The sequence below is a fragment of the Nylanderia fulva genome, unplaced genomic scaffold, assembly GCF_048542155.1.
Source record: "Nylanderia fulva isolate GAGA-0341 unplaced genomic scaffold, ASM4854215v1 Scaffold18, whole genome shotgun sequence".
NCBI lineage: Eukaryota > Metazoa > Arthropoda > Insecta > Hymenoptera > Formicidae > Nylanderia > Nylanderia fulva.
In genome coordinates this window covers 4,424,792-4,443,341 of record NW_028190055.1, presented here as the reverse complement: position 1 = coordinate 4,443,341, position 18,550 = coordinate 4,424,792, and the positions used below count along the sequence as shown (strand labels likewise).

General features: G+C 33.3%; 3 protein-coding genes and 1 non-coding gene across 7 annotated transcripts; 2 read left to right on the top strand and 2 right to left on the bottom strand.

The window, feature by feature from the left end:
• Positions 1–50: 50 nt before the first annotated feature.
• LOC114935591 (uncharacterized) lies at positions 51–8,034 on the bottom strand. 2 transcript variants are annotated; one of them, XM_029308456.2, is made up of 7 exons: positions 6,850–8,034; positions 6,033–6,213; positions 5,663–5,929; positions 5,316–5,536; positions 5,022–5,239; positions 4,634–4,901; positions 51–2,313 (listed from the first exon to the last, which is right to left on the bottom strand). In XM_029308456.2, exons 1-7 carry the CDS (start codon positions 7,289–7,291, stop codon positions 1,253–1,255), a joined length of 2,658 nt encoding a protein of 885 aa, XP_029164289.1. In that variant the 5' UTR covers positions 7,292–8,034; the 3' UTR covers positions 51–1,252. The 2 variants fall into 2 exon arrangements, with proteins under 2 accessions (XP_029164289.1, XP_029164290.1); XM_029308457.2 differs by having other exon boundaries at positions 51–2,310.
• LOC114935593 (cancer-related nucleoside-triphosphatase homolog) lies at positions 7,387–11,128 on the top strand. Of its 3 annotated transcripts, none has more exons than XM_029308461.2 (4): positions 7,387–7,574; positions 9,180–9,348; positions 9,437–9,542; positions 9,631–11,128. In XM_029308461.2, the coding sequence occupies exons 2-4, from the start codon at positions 9,218–9,220 to the stop codon at positions 9,880–9,882; spliced, it is 489 nt and encodes a 162-aa protein (XP_029164294.1). In that variant the 5' UTR covers positions 7,387–7,574; positions 9,180–9,217; the 3' UTR covers positions 9,883–11,128. The 3 variants fall into 3 exon arrangements, with proteins under 3 accessions (XP_029164294.1, XP_029164293.1, XP_085337659.1); XM_029308460.2 differs by lacking the exon at positions 7,387–7,574 and adding an exon at positions 7,708–8,071; XM_085481533.1 differs by lacking the exon at positions 7,387–7,574 and adding an exon at positions 8,109–8,272.
• Positions 9,896–14,287, bottom strand: PpD3 (protein phosphatase D3). The gene is made up of 8 exons (XM_029308459.1): positions 13,952–14,287; positions 13,048–13,434; positions 12,388–12,674; positions 12,112–12,217; positions 11,898–12,040; positions 11,331–11,638; positions 11,003–11,084; positions 9,896–10,891 (listed from the first exon to the last, which is right to left on the bottom strand). The coding sequence occupies exons 1-8, from the start codon at positions 14,043–14,045 to the stop codon at positions 10,832–10,834; spliced, it is 1,467 nt and encodes a 488-aa protein (XP_029164292.1). The 5' UTR covers positions 14,046–14,287; the 3' UTR covers positions 9,896–10,831.
• A 2,272-nt stretch (positions 14,288–16,559) lies between these two features.
• Positions 16,560–16,802, top strand: LOC114935697 (small nucleolar RNA U3). Its single transcript, XR_003820538.2, has one exon. It is a non-coding gene; the product is annotated as a small nucleolar RNA U3 (small nucleolar RNA).
• Positions 16,803–18,550: the final 1,748 nt, after the last annotated feature.

The following is an 18,550-nucleotide window of genomic DNA, read 5'->3' as shown; positions in this document are numbered from 1 at the left end:
AAAACGTAAGGGAACTCCTTCGTAGAGTATAATAATGAAAAAATCGCACGTAGGTTCCGACTATCTTTTTCTCTCTTCTCGTTTATTCGTAATCAGTTAATAAAGATGTATATAAATGCGCAAGATTAAATAATGTAATATACAGTTACAGTATAATTCTTCCTCTTTTTTCCCCTCTTTCGAATCTTCAACACATAGGAAAAAATGTATATATCAATTTATTACTTTTTTTTAAATTACTTTCCACATCGCACAAACCGGAGTCGCAAAATGCTCTTAAAGCTAAAATGCGGGGTGCGTGTTAATTCGCTTCGACACTTCACATGCAATTTATTGCATTGCCGCATAGATTCGCGAAATGTCTTTTCACCTCGCAATATATATATATATATATATATATATATATATATATATATATATATATAATTGGCGACTGTGTCCTTATATAGATATTACTTAGATCAAGCACTGACAGTCACACATGGCATTATACGGGACGAGATATACGGGGAAACGGTACCAAACGACGACGTCGATTTCGTTTTTTTTTCCTTTTTTTATTCTACCAGTGACTTGACTTATGAACACGTCGGAACGCAACAAAATTTAGGGAAATGTTACTGCGTAGAAAGGAAAAAAAATGTAATACAATATTTCCTCGTAGACCTTCCGGTCGCGATAAAAATTTCCCATCTCTCTCTTGAAAGAGAAAAAAAATAAATATGAGAAAATAATTTTCTCGGAATTTTATCGAAATTAAGGCTCCTCGCCGATCAGGTGGAATTGTGACGTCAGAGGCGAGAAAGCACACGCTAAAAATTCTTAGATGCCATTTCGAAATATCTTTTTCATTTAAAAATGGCATCTAAGAACTTTCAGCGTGTGCTTTCTCTGACGTCACAATCTAACATGACCGCATTGAGAATCCAAAAGGGCTTTAAAACTCCTCCAGGCAAGGCTCGATGATGAAATGAAAGAATCTTCGAGATGCAACGAGGAAATACGTACATGTACATTTACGACGAGCGGGATCGAAGATACAGACGAACAAGATAGAATCGAAAGAAATAAATCGATCGCATGATTCGCATGTAATCAACTTAATGTTATAAAAATATACCTCAAGGAATCACAGATTATATTATGTACAAATGGAGAGAAGGATGTAGCGGAGGAAATCCGAAAGGAACTGGAAACAAGGGAGCAAGAGAGAAAGAGAGAGAGAGAGAGAGGGAGCGAAACGAGAGCGCTTTTAATCGGAAGAGTCGCTTGTGCTCAACGTTTGGGACAGCTGCTTCTGCTTCTGCTGCAGGGATCGATTGCCGAAGCGCCTCCTCGCCAGCTCCTCCACCTGCTTCCGGATACTCTCGAACCTTTTCAGTTTTTGCTCGCGATCGAAGCTCGTATCGTCCGCGACATCGTCGTTTCCTCCCTTGTTACGTGTTCGCTCGCTGGAACAGAGACCGGAACGGTCACCTGTACTGGAGATACCCGACTTGAAGGAATCGAAGGTGCAATGAACTTGAAGGGACTTGCTGTTCGGCGTCGACGGCCCGTCCTTATCGGCATTACCGTTCACGCAGTTCTTGAACCAATCGGAATCCGTAGCACCGGTTCTTTTCTTGTCCGACTCGTCCTCGAGCTTCTGTCGCTTGCTCTGACTCTTGCCGGAACAGTTCTCATGCCGGGTAGCCGCGTTGTTTTTACACTTACGATGCTTTCGTCGCTGCACCTTCGCGGTCGACGCGTCTGAATCGCTTTTAGAATGTTTTCGCTTCGTCCCAAGGACGTTATTCTCCTCGGAACTGCTGTTGCTGCCGCTGTTGCTGCCGTTATTGCTGCCACTGCTGCTGGTGTCGCTATTGTTGCTGTTGTTACAGTTGTTGCTGCTGCTGCTGTAACTCGAGCGTTGCTTGTCGTCTTTCTCAAGCGCGTTGGCGACGTATCGCGATCTCCGGGAGATGACGCCGGAGCTGGTGCTGGGTTGCGCCGCGTCGACCGGTCCGTCGTCTTCACTTTCCGAATCACTATTGACCTTTAACACGGTACACTTTCTCCTGGCGGATATCCTTCTCCTGTCGGCTGACAGTTTGGCATGCGTCGTCCTCTTCACGTCTTTCGATTTTGATTTCATCTTCGATCGTCTCGCGTGATCGTTGTTGTCCTCGCTGCCGGAATCCGAGGCTGATCTCTCTAGATGCCTCGCCATTCGCATCATCTTCTCTCGACGATTTGCGATGAGCCGAGTTATGCGATTCGGCGACTCCGACGGACGATCGGGAGCCACGCCGCCTTCCGACCCTGTAGTATCTGCTGATAAAGAATAATTAAATGTAATAAGAGATGAAAAAGTTATGCGAATAATATCATTGCCTAATCTTTTCTCCTTTACATTATACGATGTAATCATCAAAATGCGAAATAAAATTCATCTATAAAACTTAAAAGAAATTTTTCCATATATCTGGAATACTTTTTTGATAAAAATAATGCTTAGTTTATTTTCCATTTGACTCATGACATATAAAAATATATATATATATATATATATATATATGTGTGTGTGTGTGTGTGTGTGTGTGTGTGTGTGTATATATATATATATACATAATTCTAGCTCGTTGTGCGATGTTATGGATCGAATTTAATTTTTCAAACGACAATAGAAAGATGACAAGCATCTTTCCAGCGAAAAGAAATCGATATAAAATATATTTCATTAAACATAATCGTCAAAATTCGATTATTGATACAGAAGAAATAAAATTCATTTAACTTGAACATTTTTTTCTTATATCTAAAATATTTTTTTTGACAAAAATAATGCTGGGCTCATTTCCTATCTTGCTCGCGACACATAAATAATATATTTCCGTGTGCAATCTTTTCAAGATATACAAAACTGTGCTAGAAAAGCACAGTTCAACTTTAGTATATCGATTAGCAAAAACATATCTTTATCTTACATTCCTAAATTCTTAAAGAGTTTAAAGACGAGATAAATAAGGTCCTAACTTAAAAAATTTTAAGAAATTTTGAAAAGAACTGAAACATTCAAATTAAATAAGGAAAAATTGTTAAATATATTTGTTTAGCTCTTATTAACCTGCTTCCTATCTGAAATAATATTTATATATCGAAGTCTTTTCGTTTTACAAGGTGTCTACTAAAATTTTATTAAAAAATTCGGGGAATTTCCTGATAAAAATAAAAATATAAAACAAAAAATAATTTACTATAAACGCCTCAGAAAATACTAATTTATTTAAATTAATTATTTATTTATATTAATTATTAATTTATTAAATAAATAAGGAGTACTAATTTATTTATTAAATGTTATCTAAAATTTTTTTAAATTATTAAAAATTTGGACAATTTTCTATACACAATATTTACAATAGAATATTCGACTCTTGAAATCAACATATAATTTATATATATATATATATATATATATATATATATATATATTGTATATATATATCGGCTGTAAAGCCTAACGCGATGTCTTTTGCGTTAGTTATTGCGAAAATTAATTTCTCGCTAATTAGGAATAGTATCTTTTGGTTGAGATCTCTAATTCCTGTGTTCCCCTTTAATCCTCTAATAAAACAATAGGCGAGAAAAATATTGGTTCGAAAATCGACTGAATCGGGGATCGAACCCGAGTCTTGCCAAGCGACTGATCTCACTGAGCTATTTAGACTTTCAGACCTTCCAAAACAATACTTCTCTCTGTGCCTTTAACTAAATAACGCCGGGTTCGATTTCCGATTCAGCCAACTTTCGGATCAATATTTTTCTCGCCTATTGCTTTACGAGGGGAGTTAAAAGGGAACACAATATATATATATATATATATATATATATATATATATATATATATATATATATATATATACAGGGTGTTCGGTAACTAACGGACCAAAGATTACAAATGGATTCTTTGGTCAATTTGGGAACGATTTTTCCTCAGCGAAAATGTCGAAAAAGGTCATCATTTTTTACAACTTTCCAATATTTGTCATTATGTATCTTTATAACTAAGCCTCAAATTAAAATTTTATTATAGTAACTTTATCTGAAATTAACTGAAGAATGTAATTATGTTAGACTTTTAACTCCAAAACGTTTAGTTTTCAAAAAACCCATTTTTTTCAATCGCTTATAACTCGAAAATTATTGACTTCTCAACATTTTTGCTAAGGAAAAATCGTCTCCAAATTGGCCAGAGAATCCGTCCTTAATCATTGGTCCGTTAGTTACCGGACACCCTGTATATATATATATATAAATATATATATATATATATATATATATAAATTTTCTATAAAATTTATAATTTATATAAGATCTCGATAATAACTAAAAACAGGTTGTCAATAAAAAAAATCACATAAACATTTTAATAAAAAAATATTGCCAAGATATATGTTTATTAAGTGTCAAATAAAAAATAAAATTAACAAAAGGATAATTATAAAAAAATTCTCTGACCTCCAAATCAAATTCCATGAGAATTCCTTAATTTTACAAAGTTGAACAAAATTCCCTGAGAATACCAGGTTTCCAAGACTTTCCGGGAGCATACACCCTGGTTTTATTCTAAAAGAAAATGTACTCGTTATACCATCGAAATCTGTCGCGCTGTAAGGTTCGCCGGTTGCAGGATCGATCTCGGGGTCGCTAGGCGTATGCGGAGTTGGCACATCCTCGGAACTCCAGCCTTCAATTTCCCGCTGTACAAGAGAATCGAAGAAGGCCATCATTCGCGGATCCTCCTTGGTCGATTGGTGGCTGTAATCGTGCGTCATGAACTGTCCGCTTCGCAGAACCAATCCAATATACTCGTCGTGCGTGAACACTCGGCGTTGTCTTTCCCGCTTACCAGCATCTCTCTGAAAGTAAGAGAAAACAGAATGACAGAACAGTTCTGAGAATAAATTAAATAATGATAAAAATTAAATTCTGAGAATAAATCAAATCGTAAAGAAATCAATCGCGAAACAATTGGCAACCTTCAATCCTCCCAGACACTCTTTCCCGAGTGGAAACGGGCTCCAGATCTTGATGATCTTTTCGACGCCGGACGATGCGAAGATGCAGCTCGCCTGATTGTACCGGACTTGATTGACGATCGATCTGTGACCCCGCAACACCATGTGGGCGGACTCCACCCACGGTTTTCCGTCCATCGGCGGGATTTTCCACATGTACAAGTTGAAGTCATCCGAACCTGCCGATTCGACAGTCAATTATAAGCCTTTTCTTTTTAGAATTAGCATCCACTAAATCATATTAAATATATCTACCTGACAGGACATATTCATCGTTTTCGCCAGCAAAACAGCAAGACTTCATGGTACAACTGTTGTAGTATCCTGCGTGATCGAATTCGCATAAATATGTTGGAGAATCGACTGCGTACAGAACCGGCGGTAGTCTCCTTCTTAAGGCCAGTAGTCGATTGCCTACCGAATTGAACCTGACATTCATGCAACTCTGTTGCGGACTTCCATAGCACAATACAGGCCTGTGGATGAGAGACATGTATAAAGAGATTGTAAAACTACCCTATTACGACATTCCCAAGAATATTCTTTCGCATCTAATATGTTCCTAATATATTCTTTTTCTGTACAAATAGTAATTTACTTACTCCAAAGGTTTTCGTACATCCCACATACTGACACCCTCCTTAGCGTTGGCAGTAGCAAGCATTCTAGCATCCACAGGATTAAACATGACAGAGTGAAACGCGCTCTTGTACTGCGCCAGGCAGGAAGTTTCTGTAGTGCTCGTACGTATGTCGTAGATCAGAACTCTCCCGTCGTCGCAGGCGCTGGCAAAGATGTCGTCGTTGTGTGGATGAATCGACAATCCATAGACTGGTTTTTCGTGCAGGAAGAAATTGAGCGCGTCGCTCCTACAAAATCGAGAGTTATCTCAATAAAGATTTTTCTCGGAAAGGTCAGGACATATAATGATAATGAATTATATATAATTATATATAATTATATATAACTTACGTTCGCAGATCGTGGACTATGACTTGATCGTCATTCCCCGCGGAGAATATCTTAGTTTTACTGCTGTCGTAACCCAGGCAAAATATATTGCTGACGTGCTGACCCTTCATTACAGTGGGCTTGCCAATATCCTGTATCGCTTGCTCCACTTTCCATAACAGAACCCTTCTGTCATCACCTCCTGCAAAAGCAAAATGTTGCACATAACATGATTCATTTCTATATTGGAATATTTTTTTCATGATACTACATATTAAAATTTAGTTGTTAAACACAAAGACACTGACATTTCTCTGTCCAATTTGGAACAAGTTCCAGATCAACAGGCACTGTGTCATAATAAAGAAAGGAAAAAATACAAAGAACACAATATGTAAATCAGAAGCTATGAAACTGTCCCAAGTAGAAAACTGATATCATTAAACATCAAAGTGATGTACACTTGCTACTTAGGATAGCAACGGAGAAAAATTATGATAAACATAAAATAGATCTGTTGTTTTGAGCTGAATTTGTCAGTTCAGAGTTTACTTTTTTCATTACGATGAACATAAATTAGGTCTGTTCAGCTGAATTTGCTAGTTTAGAGTTTATTTTTTCATTACGATGAACATAAACTAGGTCTATTCTTTTCAGCTAAATTTGTCAGTTCAGAGTTTACCTTTTCCATTACGATGAACAACAATTCGGTCTGTTCTTTTCAGCTGAATTTGCCAGTTCAGAGTTTACCTTTTTTAATAAAATTTCGAACTAGTGCGGTCCAGTTCAGCTGGACAGACCAGACCTAATGCCAAGAAAAATGGTAAAATCTGCTGACCGGACACTAGGAGGTCGCCCTGATTGGAGAACTCGATCGCGTTGACGCATCCGTAGTGGGACAGCAGGTCCTTCCTGTAAAGATTCTCGGACTTCTCGAATCTCGCGCTGACCAGACGTCGACAGTAGTCGAACCTGTTGTCGATCTGTCGCGCGAAGACGTATGACAGGACACTGCTCTCGGACGGATGATGCGCTGTCATCTCCTGTTCCTGGCTCTTCCCAGACGTCTTCTCCCTGCTTTTGCTACCCTTGCTTCGTCCACCACTTTTACCTCTTCCCACTCGATCCGAACCACCCTCGCACGACTGTCGAAGACGTCGACGACGTCGTCTGAGGCTGGCGGCGCGATACTTCACGCGACCGTCTTCGTCTTCCTCGACCGCAGGCCGCGGCCGGTCCTGACCTTTCCTGCCTCCCAACAACTTCGAGATGGTCGGCATATCCTCCCTTCGACCAGCCCCTGCTTGAAAGAAGACACGAGCGAGAGAGAAAAAAAAGAGAGAGTGCGCTGCACTTCCTCCTCTTCCTCCTTCTGTTTACTTTGTACGAGGATCCAACCGGTTCTCGCGTCTTCCCCTCTTCGAAGAGACGGACGCGTTAGCTCCTCCTCGCCGAGAGGAGACGAGTGTCGCGAGAGGACAATCCTCGCCAGCAGCTTCACGCGAATACAGGGTGATGATACGTCAGGAACGCCACGACGACGACGACGACGACGACGTATATGTATATATAATGTATAATGTACACATGTACACACACATACACACATACACACACGCACACCCGTCAACTGGCTACTACCACTACTACCCGTTTTCCCGAATCCAATCCGATCGGCCGACCGACAGGTCCCGTCCTGTCGCTGCTCGCTCGGCCCGATCAGCTGATCGGTCCTTCGCTTCTCCCTCCTCAAGCCTCCCTTACGCTGCGCGCTGGCTTCTACTCTACTACTCTTGGTCCTCGTCACGTTGGAACTCGTCGCGACGAGTTCCTCCGCCTCGAGTGCTCCACGGCGTTTTGGAAGCGACCTTGCGGGTTTTTGACAGGAGCGACTTTGACAGCTGTGTTCTTATCTCGCTCGCCTTCGCGGCGATCGCCCCTTCTTCGGGTATATTTACGACATTACGCACGCGAATTTCGGCGTAAACACGCGCGACGAGTCATGGAAACTGCTGGTGGCGCGTCGCGGATATTGCATGTACTGCTCACGGGTCCCCCAGGTGAGGAACGGGCCGGGGGAGGTTTACGAGGGATTTAAAAAAAAAAGGCCCTATAATACTTTTGGAAAATTAGATATTTTTAACTTATTTTTGCTGAAAATATTGTGTTTCAATATTGTATTCTCCCCTCTCAAGTAATGATCAGATTTGAATAAAATATTTGCAAAAGAGAAGTTTTCATAAGAAAAATATTTTTAAAATGTATTCCTTATATAAAATATTATTGTATTAATTAATATTATAAATATTAATATCAACATATTCGAGTAATGAATTAGATTTGATTATAAAGTACACAGAGATTAATAATTAATATTATTAGATAATAACAATTATTATCACACAATTAATATTAATTATAATATATTAATACAATTATGATTGAATTAATTAATATTAATATCAATATATCCAATCCAATAATAATCTGATTTGAATAAAATACATTAAAAGAGAAGTATGACACCTATAAAAAATATTTTTTAAATATTGTTATTAATCAATACCGATATTACATCCCCCTCTCCTTTCAAGTAATGATCAGATTTTGAATCAAATATACAAAAGAGAAACGTAGTTTCTTCATAAAAAATTAAATAACGATAGTACTAATAGAATTTTTTTTGTAAACGAGCACACAAAAGATCTTATACAAATAATCAACATTTGATGTAGTTTTTTAGAATATTTCATGATTGATAAGTCATAAGTAAATGTACGAAACGTCTCATGATATAATTATAAATACAATATGTTGATTATTTGTATAAGATCTTTTATGTACTCGTTTACAAAAAAAGTCTATTAGTACTATCGTTATTTAATTTTTAATTTATACGAGCTTCATTTTATAGTATTATCTTCATAAAAAAATATTTTTAAATCATTTAGATATTTTTCAATCATCATATATTTAAATATTGCAGATCATAACATAAATAATCATTTATGGATAAAAAAATCCAAGTTACTATCTATTATATAATATAAATATAATATAATTATAATTAATTATATTATAATTATATAATTCATATATATAATTAATATAAATAATGTAAATATAATAAAGAAAAAAACCGAAATAATCACAGAATTTTTTTTACAGGAATAGGTAAAACTACAGTGTGCAAAAAGATTGCATCTATGCTGGAGAAGAGCAAAAGCTTCGATGGGTTTTATACAGAAGAGGTACGAGATCGGAGCGGTCACAGAATTGGCTTTGACATCGTACGAGTACGAGATCCTGAAAGAAGATCGTCCCTGGCACGACTAAAGTGTGTATTCTCTTGATACACAATGACAAAGAAAACTTGCAGCTGAAAATCCATCTTGTATTTAATTTCGTATTTTCTTTACGCGTAGAAATTTAACAGATGCTCGACAGGCTTCCGAGCACCAAGTAGGAAACTATAGCGTTTTTCTGGATAACTTCGAGGTGATAGCACTTCCGGTATTGGACCTAGACACTGTAAGAGTATATTAAAATAGCACTTCTGTCATAAAGGAAATTTTTTCTCCTCGATTTTACAAAATAAGATCACCTCTCTTTCGCACAGGATTTATTGTTCATCGACGAGATCGGCAAGATGGAATTATTCAGTAAGGACTTCAAGAAGAAAGTAACAAACATATTTTTCGGCTCCTCCAAGAGAGCCTCCGTGATCGGGACCATCCCGCAGATGCACAAAGTGCCGCGACAACACGCGGAATTGTTCGAGAAGTTCCACGCAGACGAAAGAATTAAGATTGTAAATGTGTCTCGCGAAAATCGGAATAACTTACCGAAAGAAATCATTCGTCTTTTATAAACACATGTTTCAATTCATTTTCGCACTCGTAATTTATTATGTTTTCGTCACCTTCGTATGTAAATGCAAGTAAAATATTCGATTCTTTTATATGTACATTATAAACATCATTTATTGTTAACAAAAAACAAAATGTTAGATCAAAGAAATCCATCCGATCACCGATAGATTTGTAAAAAAAGTTGTCACAAATAACGTGACAAGCGTACATTGTGATTGGATGGATTATTGTACTACGTAATTATGCTAACTTGCATATGCATATGCACTTATATATTTTCATATATAATAATTATATTTCTTTTCCCACCATTGGTCATTAAAGAATCAATTAAAAGTATCGCGATATAAGAGTGTGTCTGCGTTTATATAAATAATAGATCATAAGTTAAAACATTCTATATTGTGTATGTGTGGAAAGATATTGAGGATTAAATTTGTTCTCTATTTATATGGTGCACGCGCTCGCAGATATCTTTAACGAGCAAGGTGGTCCTATCGATTGAGGGTACAAAATAGAAATGTTTCTCCTTCGCATTATTTTGTCACAAAGAAACACAAATCACTAGCGTTTAAATGAGAGAGCTATTACTATTAAGCTATTTTCTTATTAAAGTCAATATCGTTTCTTTTTCCTATCTATGATGTATCATCGTAAATGGAAAAGTCAAGTAGATTTGTCTGTTGTAAAAATAAGCGAAACCTTTTTCATTTTTGTACCCATCAATATATATCATGCATTTTCACTGCATATACTTTATTAATACAGGAAAAATGTTTTCCTGTAATCTCCTAAAAAGAATATAATAATTATTGTTGTGTGGAGAAGCACACCTAATCTCTTACCTTCTCCATTTCGGTATCAAATATATTACGCACACTTTGATTGGGCTACTTATATTTCAGTTATTTTATTTTCATTTATCAATAATACCTAGAGGTTGTTCCACTAGCACATGAACTTTAGTAAAGAATTGGCATAAGCCATCGGCCTTACATTAGGATGAGGCTGTAACAAAACAAACATACATTAAACAATCCTTTTATATAATCTGCCATATGAAATATATTTAAAATAAAATGAGTGAGTGTAAAAATATTCTAAATAAAGAATACACACCATTGCTTCGTATGATGTAAAATATGGTTTCATATCTTTGCCATTAAGTGTGATAAAGGCACCTCGGTTACCCATAGTATCGCTGAAACATTGTATTATATTCAATAAAATATTATTTTATCTTAATTATATCGTAATGCAATTACAATATAAAATCTGTTTCAAAATTAGATCATAAAGCAGACTATAATATTTTATATCTATTATATTTATATTTAGTTTATATTTAGTTATATGTATATATATATATATATATATATATATATATATATAATATATTCTATAATATATTTTGGTATTTATTATAATATTTATACATAATGCATACCAGTAATTTGGAGCGGAGAATACTGTGATACATTTTCCATCATGCCCAACTTCATAACCATCATTCTTCACTTCGTGACTTCTTACGATGTAATCAAGAGAGTTTATCCTGAGGAAATTCTGTGTGACATCAGGTCCGAATTGAACTCCTACACCTCTCTTGCTAGGCGCTCGGCCCTTCTGCGGTTGCGGATCTGACCATAACAATTCGCACATCAACCCTTCGTCGGGAGGTTGTCTATTTCTGTCGATTTCCCTGATCTCTTGCAACGTTACGTCGTCTCGTGAAAACAATCCGCCGTGCATCACCTAGTAAATCATTAATTTCATCAAAAAATTATATACAATATATATTTAATATATTTTCTTTAATATGTAAATATATAAATCTCTAATATATAGTAAATATTTATATAATATATAAAATATATTATGATATATAAATATATAAGTATAATACGTAAAATATAATATATAAATAAAAATTTTATATTATAATATATAAATATTTGATATATAAATATAATAAATTATACTTATGACAGTTTTGATAATACTCTATACTCACAAGCACTCTATTATTGAGGCAGTGTGCAAGAGGAAGCCAATTGTACACTTCTGTGAACAATTCTGCCATTTGAGTAGAATATTTAGCCTTTACTTCACCATCAAATCCATACATTTGATTCATCGTTGCTGATTCATGATTGCCTGAACATATATGAACATATGTAAGTGTGTAAACTCGAACTTAAAAACGTCGAGAAATAAAGATTACATACCTCTTGACATAAAAAAGTAATTTGGATATAATAATTTAAAACCAAATAAAGTAAATATACATTCTACGGAGAAAGAACCTCTGTCTACAAAATCTCCATTAAATAACTATGCAGCTATTAAGGAATATATTTTTGGATTAAAAATATAAAGCTTTATATATAAAGCTTCATTACATAATATCAGTATTTAAAAGTATATTACTTTTTGTATAATAATAAATTAACATATCAAACAAATTAAATCTACATTTATCTGCCTTTATAAATAAAGGATACATATGGATTAGTCTCTGATGGTAATCCATTCAACTTAAATATATTAAGCAAGTCATAAAATTGACCATGTATGTCCCCACAAATTGTGAATTTACTATCTTCAGGGATTGTAATATCCACTAAACTAGGTTGTGCCATAAACCATGATTTAACATCCAATAAGATCTTGTAAGCATACTTGCGATGCAATTTATTTTGATTTCTATACCATTCTAACAAATCTTGCATAAACTGCAATGTGACTTTTCCATCGACCAACTTAGGCCCTGTGTATTCATCCTCAATAGCTAAAAAAATAATATAAGTGTGCTATCTTTTAAGCTACTTATTAATGCTAATAACTTTAAATTGTTTACATTTTTCAAATAAAATTTTGCATTTTAAATAAATATGTATATCAAATCCAATCTTGTGCCTTTTCTCTATGAAAGATATTACTATATTCCCAAAAATCATATACCAATATTATCACAATGTATTGTAGCCTCAATATGATTAAAGAAAAGAAATTAAACAAATATTATTATAATATTATATAAATATTATAATTTGATACACACAAGATATAAGATTTTAATTGAGAAATAATGTGATCAAAATTAAATATTAGAGTAATTTATATTTTTTCATACTATCTCAAATTTGTGATCAAATACTCACCCATAGCATCTAAATTGATCATATCGGCTATATTTTTCTTTTCTTCTACAGAGATAGCCTTCTGGAAGGCTAACACTTTAACCATCTTGGAACATTCCAAATATCTCTCCTTTGCGTCCTTATCATTGGGCCTCGCCTTTACAACAGTATTGTAATCTTTAAGGGCTAGTTTGAACTTGCCAAGAGACATGCAAGCTGCAGCTCTGCGATAGTAACCCTTTACATAATTTCTATCTAACTCGATGGCTTTGGATGCATCTGTCAATGCGTATCCGAAGCATTCCATCCTCAGATAAGCGATACTCCTATTGCCATAGTAGACAGCTACCGATGGATTTAATTCTATGGCTTTTGTATATAATTCTATGGCTTTATCGTATACTTGATCTAAAGAGAAAAGATTTAAAAGAGGTATTATATAAAAATATAAAAAAATTAATATATTAGATATAATTAATATATATTAATTTTATATATATATATATATATATATTATATATATATATATATATATATATATATATTAATATATTATCATATACTTGATCTAAAGAGAAAAGATTTAAAAGAGGTATTAAGAAAAAAATATAAAGATTAATATATTAGATATAATTAAAATATTAATTATATGTACATCAATATATTAATTAAATATAAGAATATGAAAGGGATATAAAAAAAATATAAGATATAAAGAAAAATAATTTTTAATTAAGCTTTAAATATCAGTCACGTGTTCGGAAAAATTATTATATTTGCACGTGGGAAATTTTTTCCTTCCACGAGTTTTTTTTTCTTTCTTTTGGAAAATCGCGATGAGTTTGGTTAGTTCGGGATACACGTGACTGTGCGATAAATATTAAAAATTCGCGGGCTGCATATTCGATCTCCCACGTGGACGCACCTTTAAAGTACAGATTCGCCTGTTCCTTGAAAGATTCCGCGTTGGTCTCGTCCTTCGACTGCGGTGTCTCCGCAACCTCGTTCTCGCCGCTCATCCTCCCTATCTAAGGTGTGCGCCGCCTTGGTTACCTTGGATGATCCTCGATGGCGACCGGAGTCTCGCTCACACGCTAGGAATTGTTACGCGGTCGAATAATAAAAATATTCACGCATCCAAGCGCGTTCCACCCACGTCGCGTAAGACGGCATAAGAGAGTGTACGCTTCTTGTTCTCGCGACCGTATCCGCAAATTCCGCTTCTTTCCGCTTCGTCCGCTCTCTGCCTCCTGACCGGCGATGTTCGATTCATCGAATCGCTGATCGATCATCCTTCCTGATGCGCGCGCGCAGTCGACCACGAGCCGAAGGTCGTTTCATTTTGGCGCGAGAATTTTTGCTCTTCGAAAGTTAGGTGACACTCTTTGCTTTTTTTAGTTTTATTTTATATATATTCTAGAAAAAAAATAATATAAAGTTTGTTTAAACTTGATTAATATTTTTTGACAGAAAACGACAGATTGAAGCACAGTTTCTTAATTAAACTTTAAAATAAAAATTTATATTATTAAGAATTAAAATAATCATATTATAAATTATATATGTTACAATATTTTAAACTCGAATATTTTTTGACAGAAATCAGCTGATAACTGTTAAAAAGTATTAATCGAGTTTAAAGGATTATAACAATAGCATATGTTATTTACAGCTTATTATTTACATTTATATTTTAATATTTTTAACATATTGTTTAAAAAATTAATTAATAAATTAACGTTTTATTAATATTTTGACAGAAATCAGCTAATTAAAGCGTTAATTTAATAATTAAATTATAATTAAATTTTAAAATAACATGTTATAAAATAGTGACCGTAATTAACTTTCGCACGCTTTTCTTGTCTTATTTTCCTGTCATAACCAACTTGACGCTGATGATGTTATTTCGGGGTTTCGGAGTCTGGAGTTTTACAACGAAATATCGCAAAGGCAGGACAGATCGATCCTGAATCTCGACGCATTTATAATCAGTGAATAAATTTATTATTTATTTATTATTTCGTGCAGCTATTTAACTATTACGATTAAATAATTCGTAAGCGTATCGAAATAACAAGTTTTGTTTTGAAATAAATATTTTACTCGCTTCATTCATTGCGTGACACTATTTATCGTATCAAATGTAAAGCTGCTAACATATATAATTCATAAATATATATTACAAAACATCGTGAAAGCGGCATGGATCGATTCTAAATTGCGACGCATTTAATTGGTAATAAGTAAATCATATGTTTTAATTGTTCTCAATTGTTGTTCATTTAACCTATTTGTACGTGTGCGAAGTTGGTCTTTCGAGGCATCGATATCGAGATATCGAGATGTCGCGGTCGTGGTATCGAGCTTCGCGCGCCTTTCCCGCGTTGTTTTCCCGCTATAAAAGCTATAATCGCATCGCCCGCTATTAAAGTCGAAAATGTCGAGCGCGGATAATCATACATAATTATTTGTTTTCACGTGTGTGTGCTTAATTGTAATTAATGGTTGTCTGTAGTGAGTGCCGAAAGAGCGACAATATATATAGTGAAATAAGAAAGAAGGAGGCCCCCCGGGATCCCAGTGAGAAATGATGGTCGAATTGATGTCGATTCGTTGTCGAATCGATGTCAAATTCGTCGAATCGATGACGATTCGACTAATCATTTCTCACTGGAATGGTATTAGATGTCGGTGGAACAATCTAAGGTTAGTATTCATTATTTATTTATTAGTTATAATAAATTTTAATTTCTTAATAATTGTGTATTAAATAAAAATTTCTAAAAATATTTTACTATATTTTTGCTTAATATTATACGCATGTCCGGGAATAAATATTTTATATATATATAACAATATAAAATTACATAGAAATATATAAATAAATTATACATATCGCAAAATTATATGAAATATATTCATACCTAATTAGATAAAAGTGCTTGTTATATATAATTATATAAATTTATATATATATAATAAATAAGAATTTTTTCATATATATAAATATACATATATATGTTTTATGTAATTTGTTTAATAATATGTTTTATATAATTTGACATGATTATATGTATGAACTCTTATAATTTATACATAAATTTATATAATTATGTAAAAATAGATAGATTTCACATATCATTTTACGATTATATGTATAATTATACAATTATTTATATATAATTATATATAAAAAAGTTTTTCTCGGTCAGTGACAATAAGTAATTAATGCGACTCAAAGCATATAAAATATAAAATATGTGAAAATTAAACATATAAAAATGACTTAAATAACTATTTCATATCTACAATAAATATTTTTATTTTTGGCATAATAATTAAAATAATAAAAATTATTTATATACAACAACCTTTATGTGCAGTAATATATAATGTGCATTAGCACGTGCATTTAAAGGTGCTAGATTAGTTTCCTTTTTAGTCGCTGGGGGGCTATGACAGTAAAGTGTTACCCGTAATAAAAATTCAATATCTACAGTATATAACAAGTATAAGAAACTGCGAATTTTAAGATCAAAGCGAAAATCATATTATATCATTAGGCGGTTTGACAATTTAGCATTTGATCTTATTCTACTTCCCTAACATGGGAGTAGATGTAGATACCACGATGAGGAAAGATTGCTCTTTTCCCTGAGCGTGAGAACGACACGAGTTCTTGACTTGTTTCGAGAACTCTGTCATCGATGACCGTTCACTCTTTGCGCTTAGCGCTGCAGTGAGGATGGGAAGTAGAGCTTTTTCTGAGTGGTTATACATTATTCTAAAAATAAAAATATTTGTACATATAAATATTTTAATATTAACATGAATTTAATATTTGCTTGTATATTGTTGAAACAATCAATATAGTAAAAGAGGCCAGCATCATAACGAGCATTAAATAGAATGTTAGAATCAGAAATGTAATTAATATATTCTACAAGCATTGTTAAACCGAAAAAATATCAATCGAATCGGACAAATCGTAAAAATACAGAATCTTACATAAAAGAATTATCTAGACGTTTCGACTGCACGCAGTCTTCTTCAGTGTTACATAAATTATCAAGTCATATCTTAACCGCTATCACATTACATTAATATCCTATCGAATTAATAATGTTAGAAATGTGTCACGTGTCGCAATGTGTCATGTCTGATGTTTCGTCCATGAATCTTTTTGTGTAGAGATCGCTCTTAAGCTATAAAATGCTTCCCGTGAAATTTCTTCGTTTCTTTGCGAGAAATGGTTAATAACTGTATGCACTGCGTACAATCAAATCAATTAATAATCAATCGGTCACAATTTATAAAATCTTACGTAATTGTTCGGCTTACTTTTAAATTTCTTTGTACTGATTTCACGTTTTTTTAAACAAATTTTTTATAAAAACTTTATAACTGCTAGTTCGGTAAGATATCTCATTTCCAACTGTATTAAGTCAACAAGCTAAGAGTGAGATTCTGTAAATTTACGGTTTGTCCGATTCGATTGATATTTTTTCGGTTTAACAATGCTTGTAGAATATATTAAATAAATTTTTGATTCTAACATTCTATTTAATGCTCGTTATGCTGGCCTCTTTCACTATATTGATTGTTTTCATATATTTTTACATATTATGCTTTGAATTGCATTACTCCCTTATAGAAATTTATCACTAGTAACGCCAATTTATCACTTATTTCGAGTACTTAATCACTTATTTCGAGTACTTAAATAACTGTATATCAGTATTTTAAGTACTCGAAATAAGTGATTAATTGGCGTTACGAGTAATAAATTTCTACAAGGGCTTCTCGCGATGATATTTAATAAACTTTTGCTGAGGATCACGTTCTGCAATTTATCTGTGTATATTTATATATTCTCTTCTGTACAATTTAAACATTAATTATCTGATTGTATTTCGTTAATGAACGAAGTTTATTGCACAAGAATAAAATTTTTTTATCTTCTCAGTTCCAAAAAAAAATTTTGTATATACAATTATGTATAAATAATTGTATTTATACATAATTGTAAAATTAAAATTGTGTGTGTAAATTGTGAAATATGTCTTATTTTTATAATTATATAAAATTATATATAAATTTCTTATTTATTATATATATTATAAATTTATAAAATTATATATAAAAAGTACTTTTATCTTAATTATGTATAAATATATTCATACATAATTTTGCAATTATATATAATTTTATATATTTTTATATAATTTTATATTGTTATATATAACAAATTTTTTCCCAGGTGGAAAATAAAATCCAATGCGCACAATCATTTTCTAAATTATTAATTATATTTTGGACGCTATAATTTGAACTTTATTTGTATGTTACAGATTAATACATAATGATGATCGTGATACTTTGAGAAGAGAAGCAGATTTGAGGAGCACATCAGGTACCAGCAAACATAGGGGGAATATATTTATTATTAGCTTATTATTAGTTTAATTACTGAAAAGAAATTATTAGAAAAAAATTTATAAAATTATTTAATTATGTTTCT

What these genes read in the sequence shown, in the direction of transcription:
- LOC114935591 (XM_029308456.2), bottom strand. Translation starts at nt 7,291, where the DNA reads ATGCCGACCATCTCGAAGTTGTTGGGAGGCAGGAAAGGTCAGGACCGG. An exon ending in ATAGTCCACGATCTGCGAAC is followed by an intron (nt 5,930 to 6,032) that starts GTAAGTTATATA and finishes TCGATTTTGTAG; the next exon opens with GAGCGACGCGCTCAATTTCT. An exon ending in GATGTACGAAAACCTTTGGA is followed by an intron (nt 5,537 to 5,662) that starts GTAAGTAAATTA and finishes TCTCATCCACAG; the next exon opens with GCCTGTATTGTGCTATGGAA.
- LOC114935593 (XM_029308460.2), top strand. Translation starts at nt 8,014, where the DNA reads ATGGAAACTGCTGGTGGCGCGTCGCGGATATTGCATGTACTGCTCACG. An exon ending in TCGTCCCTGGCACGACTAAA is followed by an intron (nt 9,349 to 9,436) that starts GTGTGTATTCTC and finishes CTTTACGCGTAG; the next exon opens with AAATTTAACAGATGCTCGAC. An exon ending in CGGTATTGGACCTAGACACT is followed by an intron (nt 9,543 to 9,630) that starts GTAAGAGTATAT and finishes TCTTTCGCACAG; the next exon opens with GATTTATTGTTCATCGACGA.
- PpD3 (XM_029308459.1), bottom strand. Translation starts at nt 14,045, where the DNA reads ATGAGCGGCGAGAACGAGGTTGCGGAGACACCGCAGTCGAAGGACGAG. An exon ending in TTCTCCGCTCCAAATTACTG is followed by an intron (nt 11,085 to 11,330) that starts GTATGCATTATG and finishes ACAATGTTTCAG; the next exon opens with CGATACTATGGGTAACCGAG. An exon ending in TTACATCATACGAAGCAATG is followed by an intron (nt 10,892 to 11,002) that starts GTGTGTATTCTT and finishes GTTTTGTTACAG; the next exon opens with CCTCATCCTAATGTAAGGCC.